At 36.3% G+C, this 19,559-nt stretch overlaps 1 protein-coding gene across 2 annotated transcripts in view; it reads right to left on the reverse strand.

The window, feature by feature from the left end:
* Positions 1-2,835: 2,835 nt before the first annotated feature.
* The window catches only part of LOC117353420 (40-kDa huntingtin-associated protein-like), a 76,335-nt gene continuing 59,611 nt past the window's right edge, over positions 2,836-19,559 (reverse strand). For both annotated transcript variants that reach the window (XM_033929337.1, XM_033929336.1), the window contains 3 exons: positions 16,270-16,316; positions 16,132-16,187; positions 2,836-4,107 (listed from right to left, as the gene is read on the reverse strand). In XM_033929337.1, the coding sequence (XP_033785228.1) occupies positions 4,026-4,107; positions 16,132-16,187; positions 16,270-16,316 (185 nt within the window). In that variant the 3' untranslated portion in view covers positions 2,836-4,025. The remainder of the gene's footprint in view (positions 4,108-16,131; positions 16,188-16,269; positions 16,317-19,559) is intronic.

Below are 19,559 nucleotides of genomic sequence, written 5' to 3' on the forward strand. Positions count from 1 at the left end.
CTTGAAAAAAATCTTTCATTTTTATTTGAAAATTTTCACAAAATATTGGATCAGCAAGCAATGTATTATCAAACTTCCATATTGGTCTATTTGTATTTTGATCTGTGATCTTAATTTCAATCCATACCCCACCATGATCAGATAAAATAATTGGATCAATGGCAGCTTTTGTTACTTGATGTGCTAGGTGTTTTGATATAAAAATATATTCCATCTTACAAGTGCACTATACTATATCATATTAACTTTTACATATCACTTGATATTCATACAATTATGATTTTACATACATGAATTTATTCCCCCATACACACTTCCCACAAGTAATTTAATTCAAAATATCATTTATATATTATATTTCAATCTATTAATCAGACCTTTAAAAGAACTATTTACCCTCCCCCCTCCCCCTACATGTAAATGTACTTTCATTAGGAAAATGATGCCTATTCATTGTAATAATTTGTTAATGGCCCCCAAATCTTTTTAAAAATAAAATAGGAACTGCCAGGATGCACGGATTCATATTGTTCCTGATTTTGCTATGAGCACAGCAATAAGAAGAAAAGCTTTTTTAGCACTGAGGCCACAATTGAGAGCTATGGGAGCTAAATATGGTTTACTTTATGATGTGATTAAATTTGTAGATTACACTAAACTGTTCAAAGTTGTTAAAACGCATGCAGATTGTGAAAAATTGCAGGCAGACCTTAGGAAATTGGAAGACTGGGCGTCCAAATGACAGATTAAATTTAATGTGAACAAATGCAAAGTGATGCATATTGGAAAGAATAACCCAAATCACAGTTACTGGATGCATCTTAAGGTTGGATGTCCTGATGGCTAAGAAAGTCAAATAGGTCATTAAAAAAAATGGACATTTCCATGCCCTGAGATTTGGGCATTTGCCGAAAATGTCCAAAGTTGGACTTAGACATCCTATCAAAAATGATCCTCTTTGTATCCCTGAAGCACAGACAAACCTGAGACAGATTAACAGGAGCCTTAGGCTTATCTTCTGGCAAGAACTGGAACTTAAAAGTCCCCAAAACCTTTGATCAATTTCTCAAGGTTTTCCTCAAACAAAAGCTTATCGAAAGGGAGCTTCATGAGACGCTGCTCCACCTGTTAGCTGCAGACCAAAGTCTGCTCCTCTCATGCAGGCTAGGTAGTCACTAGAGCTAAACAGGAACAGAAAATTCTGTGAAAACCCACAAAAAATACATGAAAAACAAAAAAGAAGACCGAGCAGATCAAAGTTGCTCCTGCAGGCTCGCTTGCAGAAGTAATAACTGACTGGGGGCAGCAGGGAGAAGGAGGAGGTATTGAAAACAATGGACTTGCGGAAGCAGATGCAAGACCCTTGGTTCAGCATAGTAACATAGTAAATGATGACAGATAAAGACCTAAACGATCCATTCAGTCTGCCCATTAGTTACAACCATTAAAAATACATGATTAAATGAACTTGTCTCTTCTTTGATATTTCTGGGTCATAGACTGTAAAGTCCACCTGGCATTGTCTTATGTTCCAAATGCTGAAGTTGCTGTCCAAGCTCACTTCAGCCTATCCAACCATCCTGTTTGCAGGATATCTATCATAAAGTCTGGCCAGTAACATCCTCATGTTCCAAGTTAGTGGAGTTCCCATTGATGCCCTCCCCAGCCCAATCCTACGGCAAATCATCACATATGGGACACGGATCATGCAAGTTTGTCCAGTACTGGCCTTAGCTCTTTAATTTACATTCTTTGTTTTCTATTAGAGATCCTCTATGTTTATCCCACGCTTTTTTGAATTCCATCATTGTTTTCCTCTCCACCACTTCCCTCGGGAGGGCATTCCAGGCATCTACCATCCTCTCCATGAAGAAGAATTTCCAAACATTGCTCCTGAGTCTTCCTCCTTGCAGCCTCAAATTATGCCCTGTAGTTTTACATTTTTCTCTGGAAAAGATTTGTTCTATATTAATACCTTTCAAGTATTTAAACATCTGTATCATATCTCCCCTGTCCCTCCTCTTCTCCAGAGTATAAATATTTAGGTCTTCCAGTCTTTTCTCATACTTCTTTTGGTTCAAACCCCTTACCATTTTCGTCGCCTTCCTCTGCACCTATTGCACTGGAATACATTTTCCAACAATTTTCTCCTATCTGCTTCAGAAGGGATTTAAAAAAATGTCTTTCAATTCTTATGGAAAGCAATAACCAGTCCAATAAACTAGCAATGCACATGACAGCAAAATACTTCCTTTCACTTTCTGAATAAAGTATAAAACAAAATTTGGAAGGTTTTAATTTCATATTTCCCACAGAATCCAAGAAATTCTGTTTCTATGCAGTCGGATGATTTTATACAGATGTAACTCACAAAATGGTCCCGTTCTCTAGGCCAAGCTAATCCTGGAATGTTAATGGAATAATCTATAAATGATTGCTTTGACTTAGTTCTTACTAGGTTTCACATTTAATTTGATTTACTTATTTATTTATTTTTTTCAATTTTCTATACCGTTCTCCCAGGGGAGCTCAGAATGAATTTAGTCAGGTACTCAAGCATTTATCCCTGTCTGTCCCAGGGGGCTCACAATCTATTTAACATACCTGGGGCAATGGGGGGGTTTAAGTGACTTGCAGCGTGGGTTTAACCCACAACCCCAAGGTGCTGAGGCTGTAGCTTTAACCATTGCATCACACTCTCCCCCTGAGTACAGTGAGAAAATTTTTGATTAATTGCCACAGAATTGTCAGGAAAGAAAAAGTGTCAGGAAAGAAAAAGTGCTTTCGCCCCCATATGTCTACATCATGCAAAAAATGAACCGACACTGCAGCAAGTACATGTGCATGAATTTATATTACTTCATGTTTTTATTGATGTAACTGTGATTTTCAAATATGCAATATATGCAATGTATAATTAAAGAAGTTTCAGAGGCTGACATTTTAAGTGCTATATTCATTACAATATCCTCATTTTCTCCTTTCCACTTTAGTGGTAAAAAACGCACTAAAGCTAAATTTCCCCCTGGGCTGAAATACCGTATATACTTGAATATGAAGAGATTTTTGGGCCCAAAAATGGGGATCTTGGTTTATATTTGAGTCTCCCCACTGTTACTGGCATTTTTCTTCCTCCATCCCCTGCCCCCAGTGGTTACTGGCTTTAACCTGCAGCACCTTTTTCCTTCAGGGAAACTGACAAAAGCTATGTGCTGGGCCGATGCAAGGCCTTGACATTTGTGCATGTTCAAGGCCTGCCGACTCTGAGATTTTTGGAGAGGGCAGAGGCTGGCAGGCCTTGAGTATGTGCATATTCTCAAGGCCCTGCACCAGCCCAACACATAACCTTTGTCAGCATCTGCCAAAGGAGGAAGGAGCCTCTGCCACCAGACCCCAAAACAGCCTGAAGCCTCTCTTCTTGTGGTGTCCTGGGTTTCTACCACTCTGGAGTGTTCCTGCTGCAAGCCCTTCCTGGTTCACAGCAGGACCTGTGGTTCTGCCTCCAGATTTCCCAATCTTCCCCAGCAGCCCTCAGCTACCTGCAGCTGGCAGCAGATAAGCAGCAAACAGCCAGCGAGTCAGTCCTTCTACAGACCCAGGGCCCTGAAGGACACTTCAGCTGCCCCAGAGGAAACAACCAATACTTGGAATGAGCTTCATTTAAAACAGTTACCAAGGAGGGGGAAAAAAAATTCCAGTAACTGCAGGGAAGGGATATGTGGAGGAAGAAAAGTCCATCATCGTGGGTGGGGGTGAGTTACAATTCACTTCAATGTAAACCCCTCAATTTATATTTGAGCTAACAGTTTCCCCCCTTTTTTGGGGGGAGAGGACTTATCTCGGTTTATATTCAAGTATATATGGTAAACTGGAAGGAAAAGGAGTTGAGGATATACTCACAGATTCAATACAATGGTACTATGTAAGATGTCTGCACCAAGGCCCTAATCAGAAACCTCACAACTATATTTCTTCACTGGCTGCCAAGCATAAAGTGTGGAGAGAAGGTAAACTCTTCTTGCAATTCAAATGCCTTGCCCAGAAGGCATGATCATCTCCTGCAACACAAGGTGTAGCAAGTGGTTCTGTTCTGCTGTTAAAAGAGGCCTAAGGAGAAGAGAAAAATAGAAATTCTCAATACAATGGAAAGAAGCAAGATCAACAAGCACAAGGCTATGACTGGCTATCAATAAATGGGCATCAGTTCACATTAAGAACACTAGATTTCAATGAGGCGAATGTCTAGAAAATGGGAAAATCATTTAGTACATCTAACCTATTAAGAGGAGATGCAGACTCATGTGAGAGACTTGCAAGAAATGAGCTCAAGTGACTTGCTGAGCTAAGATTAATGTACTTCAGAGATGTGGACAAAGCAAAGGACAAGCAAAGATTCCTCAGAGAGAGCAAGGGATTATAAAACTCAATAGCCAATAAGAAGATCAACTGTTTTTACACCTAAGCAGCAATAGGACCAGCCGCCACTACCGGGAACCCTTTGCCACGATGCTTCTATTCCTTTCTCTCCTCTCTTCTACCTTCCAAAGTATTTAGATCAATGCTGTCTTGTTAAAATGTTTATTTTATTTTTATTTTTCCTCTAACTCTACTTTTCACTTCTCTATTACCCTCCAGGTACTTTAGTTAGATTGTGAGCCTTCGGGACAGTAAGGGAATTTTTCAAGTACCTTTCTTATTTCTAATCTTAATGTATATTTTCTGTAAACCGCTTAGAACCTAACGGATGTAGCGGTATATAAGAAATAAATTACATTACATTACATTAAAAAGGCTATATGATTTTTATCTGCAGTCACATTTTGATAGGTACTGAAATTCAAAGCCATTTAATTGGGCAGGAGAGGCCTGTCCCTGGTTAACAATATTCAGCAGCATTTAGTCAGACAGTTCTGCAGAATATTGGCTTGAGAGGGATCAGAACAGAGAAATTAGGTTCTTACTTGCTAATTTTCTTTCTTTTAGTCCCTCCAGACCGGCACAGAAATGGATGGATTTATATTCCTCTGCCAGCAGGTAGAGACAGAGACATAGGGCTCCTTTTACAAAGGTGCACTAGCGTTTTTAGCACACGCACCGGATCAGCATGCACTAAAGCGCGCGCTACCCAAAAAACTATCGCCTGCTCAAGAGGAGGCGGATGATGAGGGAGTCTGTGTTTTCTGAGATGCTGGTTGGCAAGGATGCATCGGTGGTGTGCATTTTTCACCAGGAAGAGCTGCAGGAGCTTATTCTTCAGGTTTCTTCAGTTTTACGCTTTGAGGAGGAAGTGAAGGAGTTTCCCTGGCTCTTTCCAGATCATTTCCTCTCTTCTCCTTGTCAGCTTGGAAGAAGCAGGCATTTCGTCAGATGCTGCTGAGACAGATGACAGGTGCCAATGGGAGACTTTTACAGGTTGTGAGACCTATTCCTACATTTTGCTGAAGTTGCTAAAGTCACAGGCTTGTATAAACTGGTTTCAGTTCAGATGCTGAGATGCTAATGTGTGGCTTGTGAGTGTGTAGATTTCTTGCTGTGAAGTCTCTCAAGGACACCAACCAGTGCTGGAAAGACAATGAACAGTGCTGAAAGAAAAATGCCATTCAGCAGAACACTCCATCCGGGAACCTAAGAACTGATAAAGTGATTCTGTACCCGTGTGAAGAATGGAAACTTCAAGAAGAAGAAAGTTCTAGAAGCTATGCCTATCCAGGGCCCCCCAGGGAAGAATGGAGGTGTGGACTAGGAGAGGGTTAGATAGATATTTGGTTTATCCAATAGGGTGGTACATAATAGCCAGGGGAAGGTCTTTTAAGAAAAAGATACTTTCTGCATAAAACCCTCATGCTGTGGCAGAGTTTCTTTAGAGAGACTACGCCATGCTTACAGAAAAAATGCTGGCACTGTTCGTAAGAGGTTTTTTCTCTCCAATGTATATGTCCAAACTGATTTATTTCTGATTTGACAAATGCTGCTATAATACTTATTACTAGAATGAAAAGTTATTTGCTTTGGAATATACAATGTAATCTTGTGGGTTTTATTTTTATGTTTGTTTGTTTTTTTATCACATCAGACCTCCGGTGAGGTAAAGTAAGCAGCCTTTCACTTCACTGCAAAGGTTGGTGGACCTCAAAGTGGTAGTCCCAGTGCCCCCTCAGGAGTTTTGTACAGGCAAATACTCCATTTACTTTTTGGTGCCCAAGAAAGGGGGGTCGTTTTGGCCCATCTTGGATCTGAAAGGGATCAGCAGGTCGCTTTGGGTTCCGTCTTTTCACATGGAGACCCTGAAATCCGTCATTCTGGTCGTTCAGCCTGGGGAATTTCTGACTTCTCTTGATCTGACGGAGGCCTATCTGCATGTTCCAATTTGGGCCTCCCATCAGCGATTCCTTTGCTTTACGATTTTGGAAAAGTACTATCAATTTTGTGCGCTTCTCTTTGGTCTGGCCATGGCTCCATGGACTTTCACCAAGATTATGGTGGTGGTGGCAGCAGCCTTGCACAAGGAGGTCATTCTGGTTCATCCCTATCTGCTCGACTGGGCACGACGTGCCCCTGAGCTTCAAAAATACGAAAGCAGGGGCTGCTCCCTGTCTTACCTGAGTAACACGCCCTGGAAGTTAGTGAAGATTCTTAAAACTTTTCGCGGTAGAGAGGGAAGTTTCGCCCTTCTAACAGACATGCCTAAGCAACGCGGCCGAAGCGCCGCTGCTGCCTCGTGCCGCTCCAGAGGTGTCCCGCTGGGTTCAATTGAGGATATCCTATGGCATATGCAAAATGCTCCAGTCGCGTTGATGAGCTGTCTGCAGGAGCAGCCGCGATTGGGCGAGACCGCTGCAATCCTCCAAGGACCTGATACCACTCTGAGCCCCGACGTTCGAGCTCCACCCCCGCAGCCACGGACAATAAGCTCTCCAAGGGGTGAGAAAACCCCGGAGATAGGGCAGTTTCCTTCCCCTTAGGCAAGTTCACCAGCTTTGGAGGGCTTAGTAGGAGGGGTGCTCCATTTGGAAAGCCCAGCCAAGGAACCAGAGGTGTTATTATCAGCTTCTGAGGGGAACTTCCAGCTGGAGGAGAGGAAAGAGATTTCTACATTGGGTGATAACTTTTTCACTGGCCAGCAATTCATTGGTTCTATTAAACCCTCTGAAGTTACACTAGAGGCACTTTGGGATTTAGTGGCTAATTTTGGAAAAGCCATTAATCCCCATTTTCAATATTTTGAAGGGAAACTGATTGAACATACAAAAGAATTGAAAGAAGTTAAAGAGGAATTGAGTGACTCTAAATCCAGTATTCAGAAAGTGGAACATGATTTAATTTCCTCCAAAAAGATTCAAGAGACAATAATTAAAGATAACATTAACCTTAGGAGGAAAATTGAAATGTTGAAGTAATAATTTGTACGAAGTAATAATTTGAGATTGCTTAATTTTTCCAAAGTCACTTTGGTGACACCAAGGGAAATGATCAAAAGATATTTTCAGGAAATTCTGGGAATTTTTATTTTTTTTTTATTTTTTTTTTTTTTATTAAATCTTTATTCATTTTTTTTGTGTTACAACAAGTGTTACAAATAAACTCAATAGAAACTTAAATACACACTTGACTAACTCATATATTAATATCAAGTTAAACATTAATATAATAATCCCCTGTCCCACCCTCCTTCCCAACCAATAATACATAAATCAATTTTATTGTACATTCTTTAAATATTAATTTAGTATGTAATATTCAAAATTGAAAAGCCCACCCCATTCCCTTCTTTACAATTATCTTATCATGGGAAAAGTTCATTAGAGAAATTATGTTAACGGTCTTCAGAAATTTCCAAGTTTTATTTATAGGAAAAGTTATCCTTCTTTACAAAAATCTGTTAATGGTCCCCATATTTTTTTAAATTTATTCATGTATCCTTTGTGTGTTGCAATAGCGAGTTCCATTTTATATATGTGGCATACCGAATTCCACCAGAACATATAATTCAATCTATCATGTTGTTTCCAATTGAATGTAATTTGTTGTATTGCAATTCCAGTTAAAATAAATAAAAGTTTGTTATTACTGGATGAAATTTGGCTTTTTGCTCTCATAGTTGTTCCAAATAATATAGTATCATATGTCAAGGCTACTGGATTTTCTAACATTCTGTTAATTTGGGGCCAAATTGATTTCCAGAATGATAGGATAAATGGACAAAAGAATAAAAGATGATCTAATGTCCCAATTTCAATATGACAGTGCCAGCATCTATTAGATCTTGAACTATCTATTTTTTGTAAACGAGTAGGGGTCCAAAAAGCTCTATGAAGAAGAAAAAACCAAGTTTGTCTCATAGATGCTGACACCGTACATTTTAGCCTCCAAGACCAAAGTCGTGGCCATTGAGATGCACTAATTTGGTGTTTTATCTCAATGCTCCAAATGTCTCTAAGACCATTTTTTGGTTTTTTATTTATATATCCGGATATTAATTTATACCACTGTGCGGCTTTATGACCTATTGAGTCCATCTGGAAACATAAGAATTCCAAACTATGATATTTAGCGAGGTCTTTCCATTCAGGGAACCCTTTCTGAATAGATTGCTTCAATTGCAACCATTTAAAATATTGTGTTTTATTGAGACCAAATTTCTGTTGCAATTGTGAAAACTCCAGCATTTTATCATTTTTAATTACATCATCCAAAGTACGAATGCCTGCTAACATCCAATGTTTCCAGATGACTTTAAAACCGCCAATTTTGATCTTGGGGTTTAGCCATATAGTTTGGTTGGTTGATTTACTAATTGGAATTTGAGTAAGATTACTTATGTATTTTAGAGTTTTCCAGGTATCCATAAAGATTTTATGATCTTTGTATAACCTTGGTATTTTGATACTAATTACATGATTAAGACGTAATGGAAACATAAGCCTCCATTCTAGCCAAAACCAGTCTGGAATATTATCTGTGGGTTCTGGGAGGATCCAATACATACCATGACGTAAGATATAGGCTTGATGATACCTATAAAAGTTGGGAAAATTTACCCCTCCCTCCTTAATTGGTCTTTGTAATGACGCTAGAGCAATTCTTGGTTTTTTATTAAGCCATATAAATTTTGTCAAAGTCCTATTTATTTTTGTATAGAACGAATCTTGAAAAAAAACTGGTATCATCCCCATTTGGTAACATACTACCGGTAAAATCATCATTTTTACAGTTTGTACTCTTCCCCACCAAGATAAATGCAAAGGATTCCATTGCTCACACATTTCTATTATTTTTTGTAATAAACATTTTTCATTAATTTTCATTGTTTCATCTACTGTTTTTGTTATCAAAATTCCAAGATATTTAATATATTCTTCCTTCCAAATAAAAGGGAATGTTTTAAATAAACCTTTTGTACAATGTATATTTAGTGGAAGAATCTCTGATTTATTCCAATTAATTTTATATCCTGAAAATTTTCCAAATTTCTCAATCAATTTAAGTAGATGTGGAATGGTGGATTCTGGATTCTTCAGATATAGTAATAAATCATCTGCATAAGCAGATATCTTATATTCCTTATCTGAATGAGGTATACCCTGTATCTCCTTAGCTTGTTGGATGGCTAATATTAAGGGTTCTAAAACAATATCAAACAGCAAAGGGGATAAGGGACATCCTTGTCTAACTCCTCTCTGTAGATTAAATTTTTCTGAAAACGTATTATTAATATATAGTCTAGCAGAGGGGGAGCTATACATTGTTTGTATCATTTGTATAAATCCAGGACCTATACCAAACCATTCCATTGTTTGATACATAAAAGGCCATTCTACTCTATCAAAGGCCTTTTCTGCATCTAATGAAATTGCAAAAGTAGGTTCATTCATTTTCTTTGTTAAATATAACATATGGAATGTTAATCTGGTATTGTGAGATGAATGTCTTTGAGCAACGAATCCTGTTTGATGCATACCTATTATATGGGGGAGAGCTTTAGCTAATCTTAGCGCAAGTATTTTTGCTAATAATTTTCCATCTACATTTATTAAAGATATTGGTCTATAGTTTGAGACCAAAGTGGGATCTTTATTGGACTTTGGCAAAACAATAGTCAAAGATTCTGCTATAGTGCCTTTAATACAACCTTTATTGAGCTGATATTGATAAAGATTTAATAAATAGGGTAATAAAAAATTTTGAAATGTTTTATAAAATTCCACTGTATATCCATCACCACCTGGAGCGGATCCAACTCTAAGGGACTTCAAAGCTGTTCCTAATTCTTTTAGTGATATTGGTTCTTCCAAACTTCGTTTTATATGTTCAGGAATTTTTGGACCCTCTAACATTTTTAAAAATTCAAAACCATCTTTTTCTTTATTTAGATAATTTTCGGAAGAATAAAGAGATTTATAAAATTTTAAGAATTGTTTTAAAATAGGTTCAATTTGTGTATATGTATTTCCATTTTCATCTTTTATTGCTATTAATTTTGTTTTTCTTTTTTTCGCTTTAAGATAATTTGCCAATATTCTTCCTGATTTGTTTGAATTACCATAATACAATGTTTGTTGAGAAAATAAATCTTTCCTAATCATCTTAGATGAGATCTCATTATATTTACCTTTTAATTTTAATAATTCTTGTTGAATAGAATATTCCCATTTTTCTATAAGTTTTGATTCTAAATTTTTAATCTCTTTTTCTAAGATTAAAAATTGTTTTTTAATTTGTTTTTTTAGAAAAGCCGAATAAGAAATTATTTGTCCTCTAATTGATGCCTTAAAAGCATCCCATAAAATTTCTCTGTTAATATCATCATTATCATTTATTTGAAAAAATTCTTTCATTTTTGTTAGGAGATTTTCACAAAAGTTTTGGTCAACCAACAGTGTATTATCCATTTTCCAAATTGGTCTATTATTATTTTGATCTGTAGTTTTAATTTTGATCCACACTCCACCATGGTCAGATAGAATAATTGGATCAATGGCTGCTTGTGTCACTTGATGTGCAAGATGATTTGAAGTAAAGATATAATCTATTCTTGAAAAGGAATTGTGAACATGAGAACAGAAAGAAAATTCCCGACCATCAAAATGAAGTATTCTCCATATATCTATTAAATCACAAGATTGAATCAAATTATCTAGTCCCATAGATTTCATAACTCTACTTGGGTTTTTATCTAATAAAGGATCCATTACAGCATTGAAGTCCCCTGCTACTATAAGATTTGAAGTAGCCAGTGGTATGATCAATTGTTGAAGAGTTTTAAAGAATTCATTTTGGTTCGAATTAGGGGCGTATATATTGATTAACGTCATGGTAGTATTTCCCATATTCATTTCCACCATTATCCATCTTCCATGAATATCTGAAGCTTTTAGTTTAAATGAAGCAGAGCATTTTTTATTAATTAAAATAGCAACACCTGCTTTTTTCCCTATAGCTGGTGAGAAAAAACACTGTTTGACCCAGCCTCCTTCTAGCTTACTAGATTCTATATGTGAGAGGTGGGTCTCTTGTATAAGGCATATATCTGCATCTTGCCTTTTTAAAAATGATAGTGCTTTTTTCCTTTTTATCATATGATTTAGACCGTTAACATTTAAAGACATAATTTTAATATCCATTTATTTTTAAATTTTCAGGTATTAAAATATGTATATTTTCCCAATGTTTTAAGTATTTCATTTCTCTTTTTTCCTTTACACCCATGATTACCTTATATATTTCCCTTTTATTCCCTCCCATCCCTTTTATCCCTCCCTTCCCCCCCTCATTAATTACGAAAACTTGGATACGCAGGTTGAGGTTAGATTTAGATAACTCCCACAAGCTATTAATAATTATCTAAAGTACTACCATTTTTTCTCTATTTCTGTATATTTCTCTTATTTTATTATTAATTATAAGAATAAGTAAAAAGTTTTCATTCTTATATATTGAAAGATTATTTTCTATATTTGCATTTCTTTAAATCCATAAGAATGATATATTACATTACTTATATCTAAGAACATTTCAATTACAATTCATTTCTTTTCAGGTGGAATATTATTTTTACTTTAAAAAGCTTTCATACCAACTTTTCAGGCAATTTTTGCGTTTCAGATATATTCTTTTCATATATATCGTATTTGAAACGCATTTTAGTATATCTGGAACGCAAAATTAAACCTGAATTACTGCCTTCAACAGGAATTATGACAAACCAATCAATTCGTCTTTTTTTTTTTTTTTTTTTTATAATCTTCTTTGTGATTACTCCACCTTCAAAATTTCTCAACCAATCAGTACATCTTTAAGTTTGTTGAAAAAACTTTCTTCATCATCATTTGAGTTCGGAGATGTGTTTCAATTCATTTTCGTTCCTGCCAGTAAGTTTATTCTATTTATTCTGAGTAGAATTCTAGAATTTTTGTATTTTTCAGTTTTCTTGTTTTCCATGGAGAATGTTGCAAGTTGTTTAAGTCTTTAATTCGATCCTTGTGTGTTCTTTTTCCATTGCTTTCCGTTCCGATCTATCTTTAACCAATGTTCTTTTATTGAAGTTCACTATCATATAAGTCAAAGTTTTCTAAAATTGGTCAATAGTCTTTAGTATGAACCCATTAAATGTTCTTTAGATTGTCATAGGTTGCTCCAGTTGATTCATAAATTCTTGTAGTTTTTTTGGATCCGTAAAGTTTTGCGTTTTGTTAGCAATGGTTACCTTCATAATCGCCGGGTAGAGGAGCCCAAATCTAGCTCCTAGAGATCTTAGCTGTGGTCTCATGTCTAAGAATTGTTTTCTTTTTGTTGCTGTTTCTTTTGCAAAGTCCGGGACTATGTATATTTTTGAATCCTGGCATTTAAGATTTTTGATTTCCTTAGCTATTTGGCATATTTCAATTGCTTGTTGATGTCTTAAAAGTTTGAAAATTAAAGTTCTTGGACCTGTTTGAGTGTTATTTCTTTGTGTTGGAATCCTATGAGCTCTTTCAATTTCCAGTTCCGTTTTAAATTTCAATGGTAGTATTTTAGGTAGAAATTTTTCAAGAAATGCAATCGGATCATTCTTTTCCACTCCTTCAGGTAATCCGATTATTCTTAAATTATTCCGTCTTTCACGATTCCGGCTGTCTTCAAGATTTTTTTTTATCTCCGTTATTTCTTTCCATATGATTTTGCTGTGATCCATATCTGTATTTAATTGTTCTGTAATATCTTCTAATGTTGAAATTCTATTTTCTGTGATGTCCACTCTTTTAGTTAGGATTGCAGCGTCTTCCATTGCTTTTTGTAGTTTTTTGTTACTATCTAAGACAATTTCTTTTATTTGTCTTAGTTCTTCCATAACATCCAAATTTTTTTCTGCTGGTAATGGGATTTTAGAGGGTGTACCTGGCTCTGGTTTCGACCTCTTATTGCTTCCCGATGTTCCAGCTCCCAAGTCAGCTTTATTTTGTTTAGTTGAAGTCATATTTCAATATATATTTTAGTTTCTTTAAGAATATTTGGTAGTAATTGTTTTAATATATTTGTATATAAGGAACTGTTTGTTTATCCAACCCTTCGTCTAGGCCAACCTCCTTTTTTTTTTTTTTTTTACAGTATTCTTAAAGCAACTGTAAGTTTTTTGTCTTAGGTTCTATTGCTGTGAAAAAAATATCGGTAGTCTTTCTTTTTCTTCTCTTTCAAGCCCAATCTCAGTCTCTATGTAGGCAATAACATTCAAATTAGTAGCCTTTCTTTTCCTTAGATCTTTTTTAGATATGGCTGTTTATTCTTTTATAGATTTAATTTATCAAACTCGTTGTTGACATCTAGCTTCAGCGCTGAGAGAAAAAATTTGTAGTCTTCTTTTTCTGGCTCTCCTCTTATAAGCCCAATCGCAGCCTCTACAGAGGAGAGTAATATTCCATCCAGTATATTTACTTTAGTCTTTCAATATATATATTTTCAGCGTCTCTCAATTGCCTCAATGTCACTTTTCTTCAGGTTAAAGAAATCATTAATCCTTTTATTTGTCCTTCTCTCACAGCCCAAATGATGAAAAAACCTATAATCTCTTGTATCTACTTTTTTCAATTATAGCAGCAGAGATTGATATTTATATTGATATTTATCCTTCACAATTTTTTTTTTTTTTTTGAAGTTAGCAGCCAGGAAATGGTTAAAAAAAAACCGTTGCCAAGCAGATTTTATTGCAAACCTTGCTTCATTTCCAGCAGAGGACAGATATTTCAAAACAACTTATTTCCCTAATTATGACAGGCATCAGGTATTTCAAAAAACTTTTATCCCTGTCGTTATGCAGCTCAGACTTTGTCAATTTTTTTTTTTTTTTCTAAGATGGTCGCGATCGTGGTGCACTGAGCAACCGCCTTCAAACCCCCACCTTCGGGAAACTTTTTCTCTGGCGCTTTACGCTGCTGAAATTTGATCCTGCCAAAGAGGGGGAAGGGAGCCTCTTCGGGGCTACGGCATCTAGGATTAGCCTCTTTGGTAATAATAAAGAGCCGCTGAGACGGATAAATTCAGCCCTCCACACCTCGCCTCCCAGGAAACAAAAACGGCACCTTTATCTACCGATTCTCGCCCTTTAAAACATCTCTCCGACTCAGTTAAGGAGGTAGACTTTAATTTATTATGCCTAGAAACATACCATCAAGAATTTTTTTGTAGTTTTATCTGAAATATCTGCTTGTTTATACGGAGCTTTTTCTTCACCCAACCGTCATCATTCGCGTCCAAGCCACGCCCCCCAATTCTGGGAATTTTAGATAAACTTTTACCTCCATTGTCTCAGGTATATTATTTGCCTGCAGGTGGTCAAAATCAACATCAGAGGTCTGCACCTCAAGAGGTAATGGATGTCTCAGTGTTACTGGAGACGTCAGATAAAGAAATTGCGACTCCAGCAACTTTAATAATATCTGTTGCTCTTCAACCAGATAAGGCATGAATTTTGAGTTTATTCTTTAAGAATAAACAGAAAGAATGTCTTGGACATAAAATACAGATGTTTCCCGATGTATCACATGAAACGCAGAAGCGTAGGCGTGAATTTCTTTTACTTAAGCCAGGAGTGTTAGCTTTAGGGGCTACTTTTTACTTGCGACACCCTTGCAAGTGTATTGTTCATCACCAAATGAATAAGTATGTTTTCTTTGAACCTTGTCAATTAACTACTTTCTTGTCTATATCCCGGTTGGATAAAGGAAAATCTTAAGTTCATTAGAAAGTTATGCATTTTGTGCTCAGTTTAAGACAGTGATTCTTTAAGTTTAAGTTTACTTCTATTTCACTCGCTATGTGCAAGTTTTGGATCCAATTTGAGGACTTGAGTTAAGTTAAGCCATTGTAACTTTTATATTTATTAGTAATCTACTTGTCTAACAATCTTATTTTTGGATTGTTGTAGATTGTATTTGGTTTGATTTTTTTTCTGTACAAGTTTAATGCTTGATATTATATTTCAAATTCATAAATAAATAAATTAAAAAACAAAAACACCAAAAATACGAAAGCAGGCTAGTTAGGTGTCCCAGAGGACTGATCCTGCTAGCAGCACACTTTTGCCATGTGAGTCTGCATGTTCTTCCAGGAAGAGGTCCCAACAAGTTGGAGCCTCTGAGCACGAACCTCCAACCACTTGCTAAGAACCACCCCCCCAACAAAACAGAACACAAGAACAAAGTAGAAACACTTCCGAGCAACTTGCTTGCAGAAAAAACTAAGAGGGCAGGAATAACTCCCTGGGAAGGAGGCAGAGTTGAAAAATGATTGACAGCATTCTACAAGCAACTTGTAGGTTCAGATGGACAATTCTAGTGTTTAGGACTATTAGACACATTGCACTAGAATAAAGAATTGGGAAGGCAATTTTCGATACTGCCCCTGGGGCTTGGAGTCCAGAAGAAACTCCCTACATGTGCCCAGAAAAATTTTACAGCTCTGGAAGAAAGAAGTTCATCCTGATTGTGAAAGGACATCTCCACTTGTATGTCTAAATATATCCTGCTTGTCAAAGTAGAATTATATTATAACCTATCTGAGTCTTGTAATATATGTTGATCACAAGTGGCCTATACTTTTAAATCGGGGAAAGAGTTACATGTTCCATTTGTAGCAAGCAGCTAAAGTGACAACACGTACCAGAGTTCCACTTGCAGAACCTTTAGTGACTCAATATCCTTTTCCTGGCAGGCCATCTGAAGAAAAGATTATGAAGGAAAATTTAAGTTGTGTAAAACAATAGCAAAAACTCTAAAGAAGTTATACTACAAGACTTACCACTACAGACTGTAACAGCAGAAACACGTCTTCTGGCAGATAGTTCACTAGTAAAAGCAAATAACCAAACTATTAATAAACAACTAATGAGGGAATAAAAGGATTCAGACACCATCCTCAACAACACAGACACAAGATCTAAACAGGCTCTCATTGATAAAAGACCTGTAAGATTCTAAAGAAAGTGGCACTGACTCCAAAAGATTACTTCTTTCCTAACAGTCTTTATAGTGAATGAACACCATAAAGTAACAGCTATCAAAATGGTTAGAATGGAGACTCATGTTTCCTTTACGTCTTAGTCATGTAATTGGTATCAAAATGCCAAGGCTATACAAAGAACATAAAATATTTATGGATACCTGGAAAACTTTAAGATATATAAGTAATCTAACTCCTATATCAATTAGCAAAACAACAACTCAAACAATTTGGCTAAACCCCAAGATCAAGATTGGCGGTTTCAAAGTAATCTGGAAAGACTGGATGATAGCAGGTATTCGTATATTAGATGATGTAATAAAAAATGGTAAGTTGCTGGAGTTTTCACAATTGCAACATAAATTTGGTCTTAACAAAACACAAAATTTTAGATGGTTGCAATTGAAGCAATCCATTCAGAAAGGGTTGAATGGAAAAATCTTACCAATTATCACAGTTTAGAATTTTTGTGTTTCCAGATGGATTCAACAGGTCATGAAGCCGCACAGTGGTATAAATTAAATCCGGATATATAAATAAAAAACCAAAAAATGGTCTTAGAGACATTTGGAGCATTGAGATAAAGCATCAAATTAATGCATCTCAATGGCCACGACTTTGGTCTTGGAGGTTAAAATGTACGGTGTCAGCATCTATGAGACAAACTTGGTTTTTTCTTTTGCATAGAGCTTTATGGACCCCTGTTCGTTTACAAAAAATAGATAGCAATAGATCTAATAGATGCTGGCACTGTCATGTCGAAGTTGGGACATTAGACCATCTTTTATTCTTTTGTCCATTTATCTTATCATTCTGGAAATCAATTTGGCCTCAAATAAATAGGATGTTAGAAAATCCGGTAGCCTTGACATATGATACTATATTATTTGGAACAACTATGAGAGCAAGAAGTCAAATTTCGGCAAGCAATAACAAATTACTGTTTATTTTAACTGGAATAGCAATACAGCAAATAACATATAATTGGAAAAAACATGACATGTTAAACTACAATTTCTGGTGGAATTCTGTATGCCATATATACAAAATGGAACTCACCATTGCAACACAAAAAGGCTATGTGAGTAAATTTCAAAAAGTCTGGGGACCGTTAACAGATTTCTGTAATGAATGATTAACTTTTCCCATGATAAGATATTTGAATAGAGGGGAATGGTGTGGGATTTATTTCTGATTATTACATACTATATCAATATTTGAATGAAATTACAATAAAGTTGATTTTATGCATTATTGATTGGGAGGGAGGGAGGGGTGGGGGATTATTATATTCAATAAGAATTATATAAATTTAGATTTCTTGCATAATACTAGAACTTTATATAATATTAATTTTTTTAAAGAAATGTTAAATTTGATGTTAATATATGAGTTAATCAAGTGTGTATATTCAAGTTTCTAATGAGTTTATTTGGAACACTTTTAAGAAAATGAATAAAGATTATAAAAAAAAAAAAAAAATGTCAATACACTTGTACTACTGGATTTATTTATTTAAATTCAGCTCATTTTTTTCATTAGTAGCTCAAAGAAAATTATACTCAGGTAAGGTAGGCATTTTTCTGTTCTTAGATGGCTTACAATCTAAGGCCCCAATGCCCCAAACCTAACACCAGCACTAGAAGCAATTAGTGCTAAACTAGCACTGGCTTTAATATACACAAGATGTTCAGTGGGGACTAGCATGGGAAACAACGTGCGTGCTAAAGAAGCCTGCAAATTATATTCAAATGTATTATACAGATCATTTGGTATTTCTCCCAATGCTCGGAGAACAGCACAGAAACAACCTGCTGCCCTTAATGCTGGAAACCTACCATCAGCTTGGGGGGAGATGTTGAAGGTTTTGAAGAGAGGATGTCTTCTACTTTACTCATTAAGCTGTTGGTTTTGTTCTTTAAGAAGTGGAAGGAAGCTTATGCAACCTATAAGCCTGATAGTGATACAAGGGGCGTTCAGTAATTTATCTACCTCAGTAGGAAAGAAGAGTTTTCAAAAAATTGTTATTTTTCAATATAGTCCCCTGATAGCTCCATACACTTCATCTCCTTTTCCTGCAATGATTTTAACTCCTTTGAAAATAATTATTTTGTTTGACTTTCAAACTAGGATGTTACAGCTTCCTTGATGTCTTTGTCACTTGAAAACTGCTATCCACAGAGAGATTTCTTCAAAACTTGGAACAGGAAATAATCTGAGTGAGTCGGGTCAGGACTGTAGGGTGGATGGTTCAGGTGATGAAACTCACAGGATCGGATGGCACCGGTGCATTGTCGTTGAGAAGTAGAATGCCTGCTGTGAGTTTCCCTTGTGTTTTTTCCTTGACTCCCACAAAGTGATCATTGTGTTGGCACAACTCTCCCCGGTTATGGTTGTCTTGTGTGACATGAACTCCAGAAACAAAAGTCCTTCATCATCCCAGACACAGTTGCCATGACTTTGCAGATTTTTCTGTCTTGAACTTTTTTGGGGTAGGGGATGACTTGTGCTTTCACTGCATTGACTCCATTTGGACTCAGGATCTCTGTGATAGACCCAAGTCTCATATCCAGTCACCAAATGATGAAAAAAATTCTCTTGCTCTTCTTGGAGCATTTCCAAGTTCTGCTGACAGAATTAGAATCTCGTGGCCTTCTGAAACGGCGTCAGCCATTCTTGGAACCCATCTTGCACTAACTTTGGACATGACCAACTTTTCATGAATTATTTTCCAAAGAGTACCTGCTGAGATGCCCATTTCTTCAGTTATTTGGGAAACCTTAATTCGTCTAACAAAATTAAATCCTCAGCTTTCTTGCACATTTCTGTGGAAGTTGCTTCCCACAGGTCATCCAGTATGAGGGTAATCTTCTATGGATTCTCTACTCCACTTAACTGCTTGCCCAAAATTTTACTTTGTAGGATGATGGGGCAGACTCACCATAAACTGCAGTCATGCATTCATAGGTCTCCTTTTGCTTTTTCCCTTCTTTTGTGAGAAAGTTTTTGCTGAACGGTGCTCCAAATGTAGCAGTTTCTTACTTGATATGCACTAGTGCTGTCCAATTCAGGAAAAAAAAAAATTCAAT

Source organism: Geotrypetes seraphini, chromosome 2 (genome assembly GCF_902459505.1).
Source record: "Geotrypetes seraphini chromosome 2, aGeoSer1.1, whole genome shotgun sequence".
Lineage (NCBI taxonomy): Eukaryota > Metazoa > Chordata > Amphibia > Gymnophiona > Dermophiidae > Geotrypetes > Geotrypetes seraphini.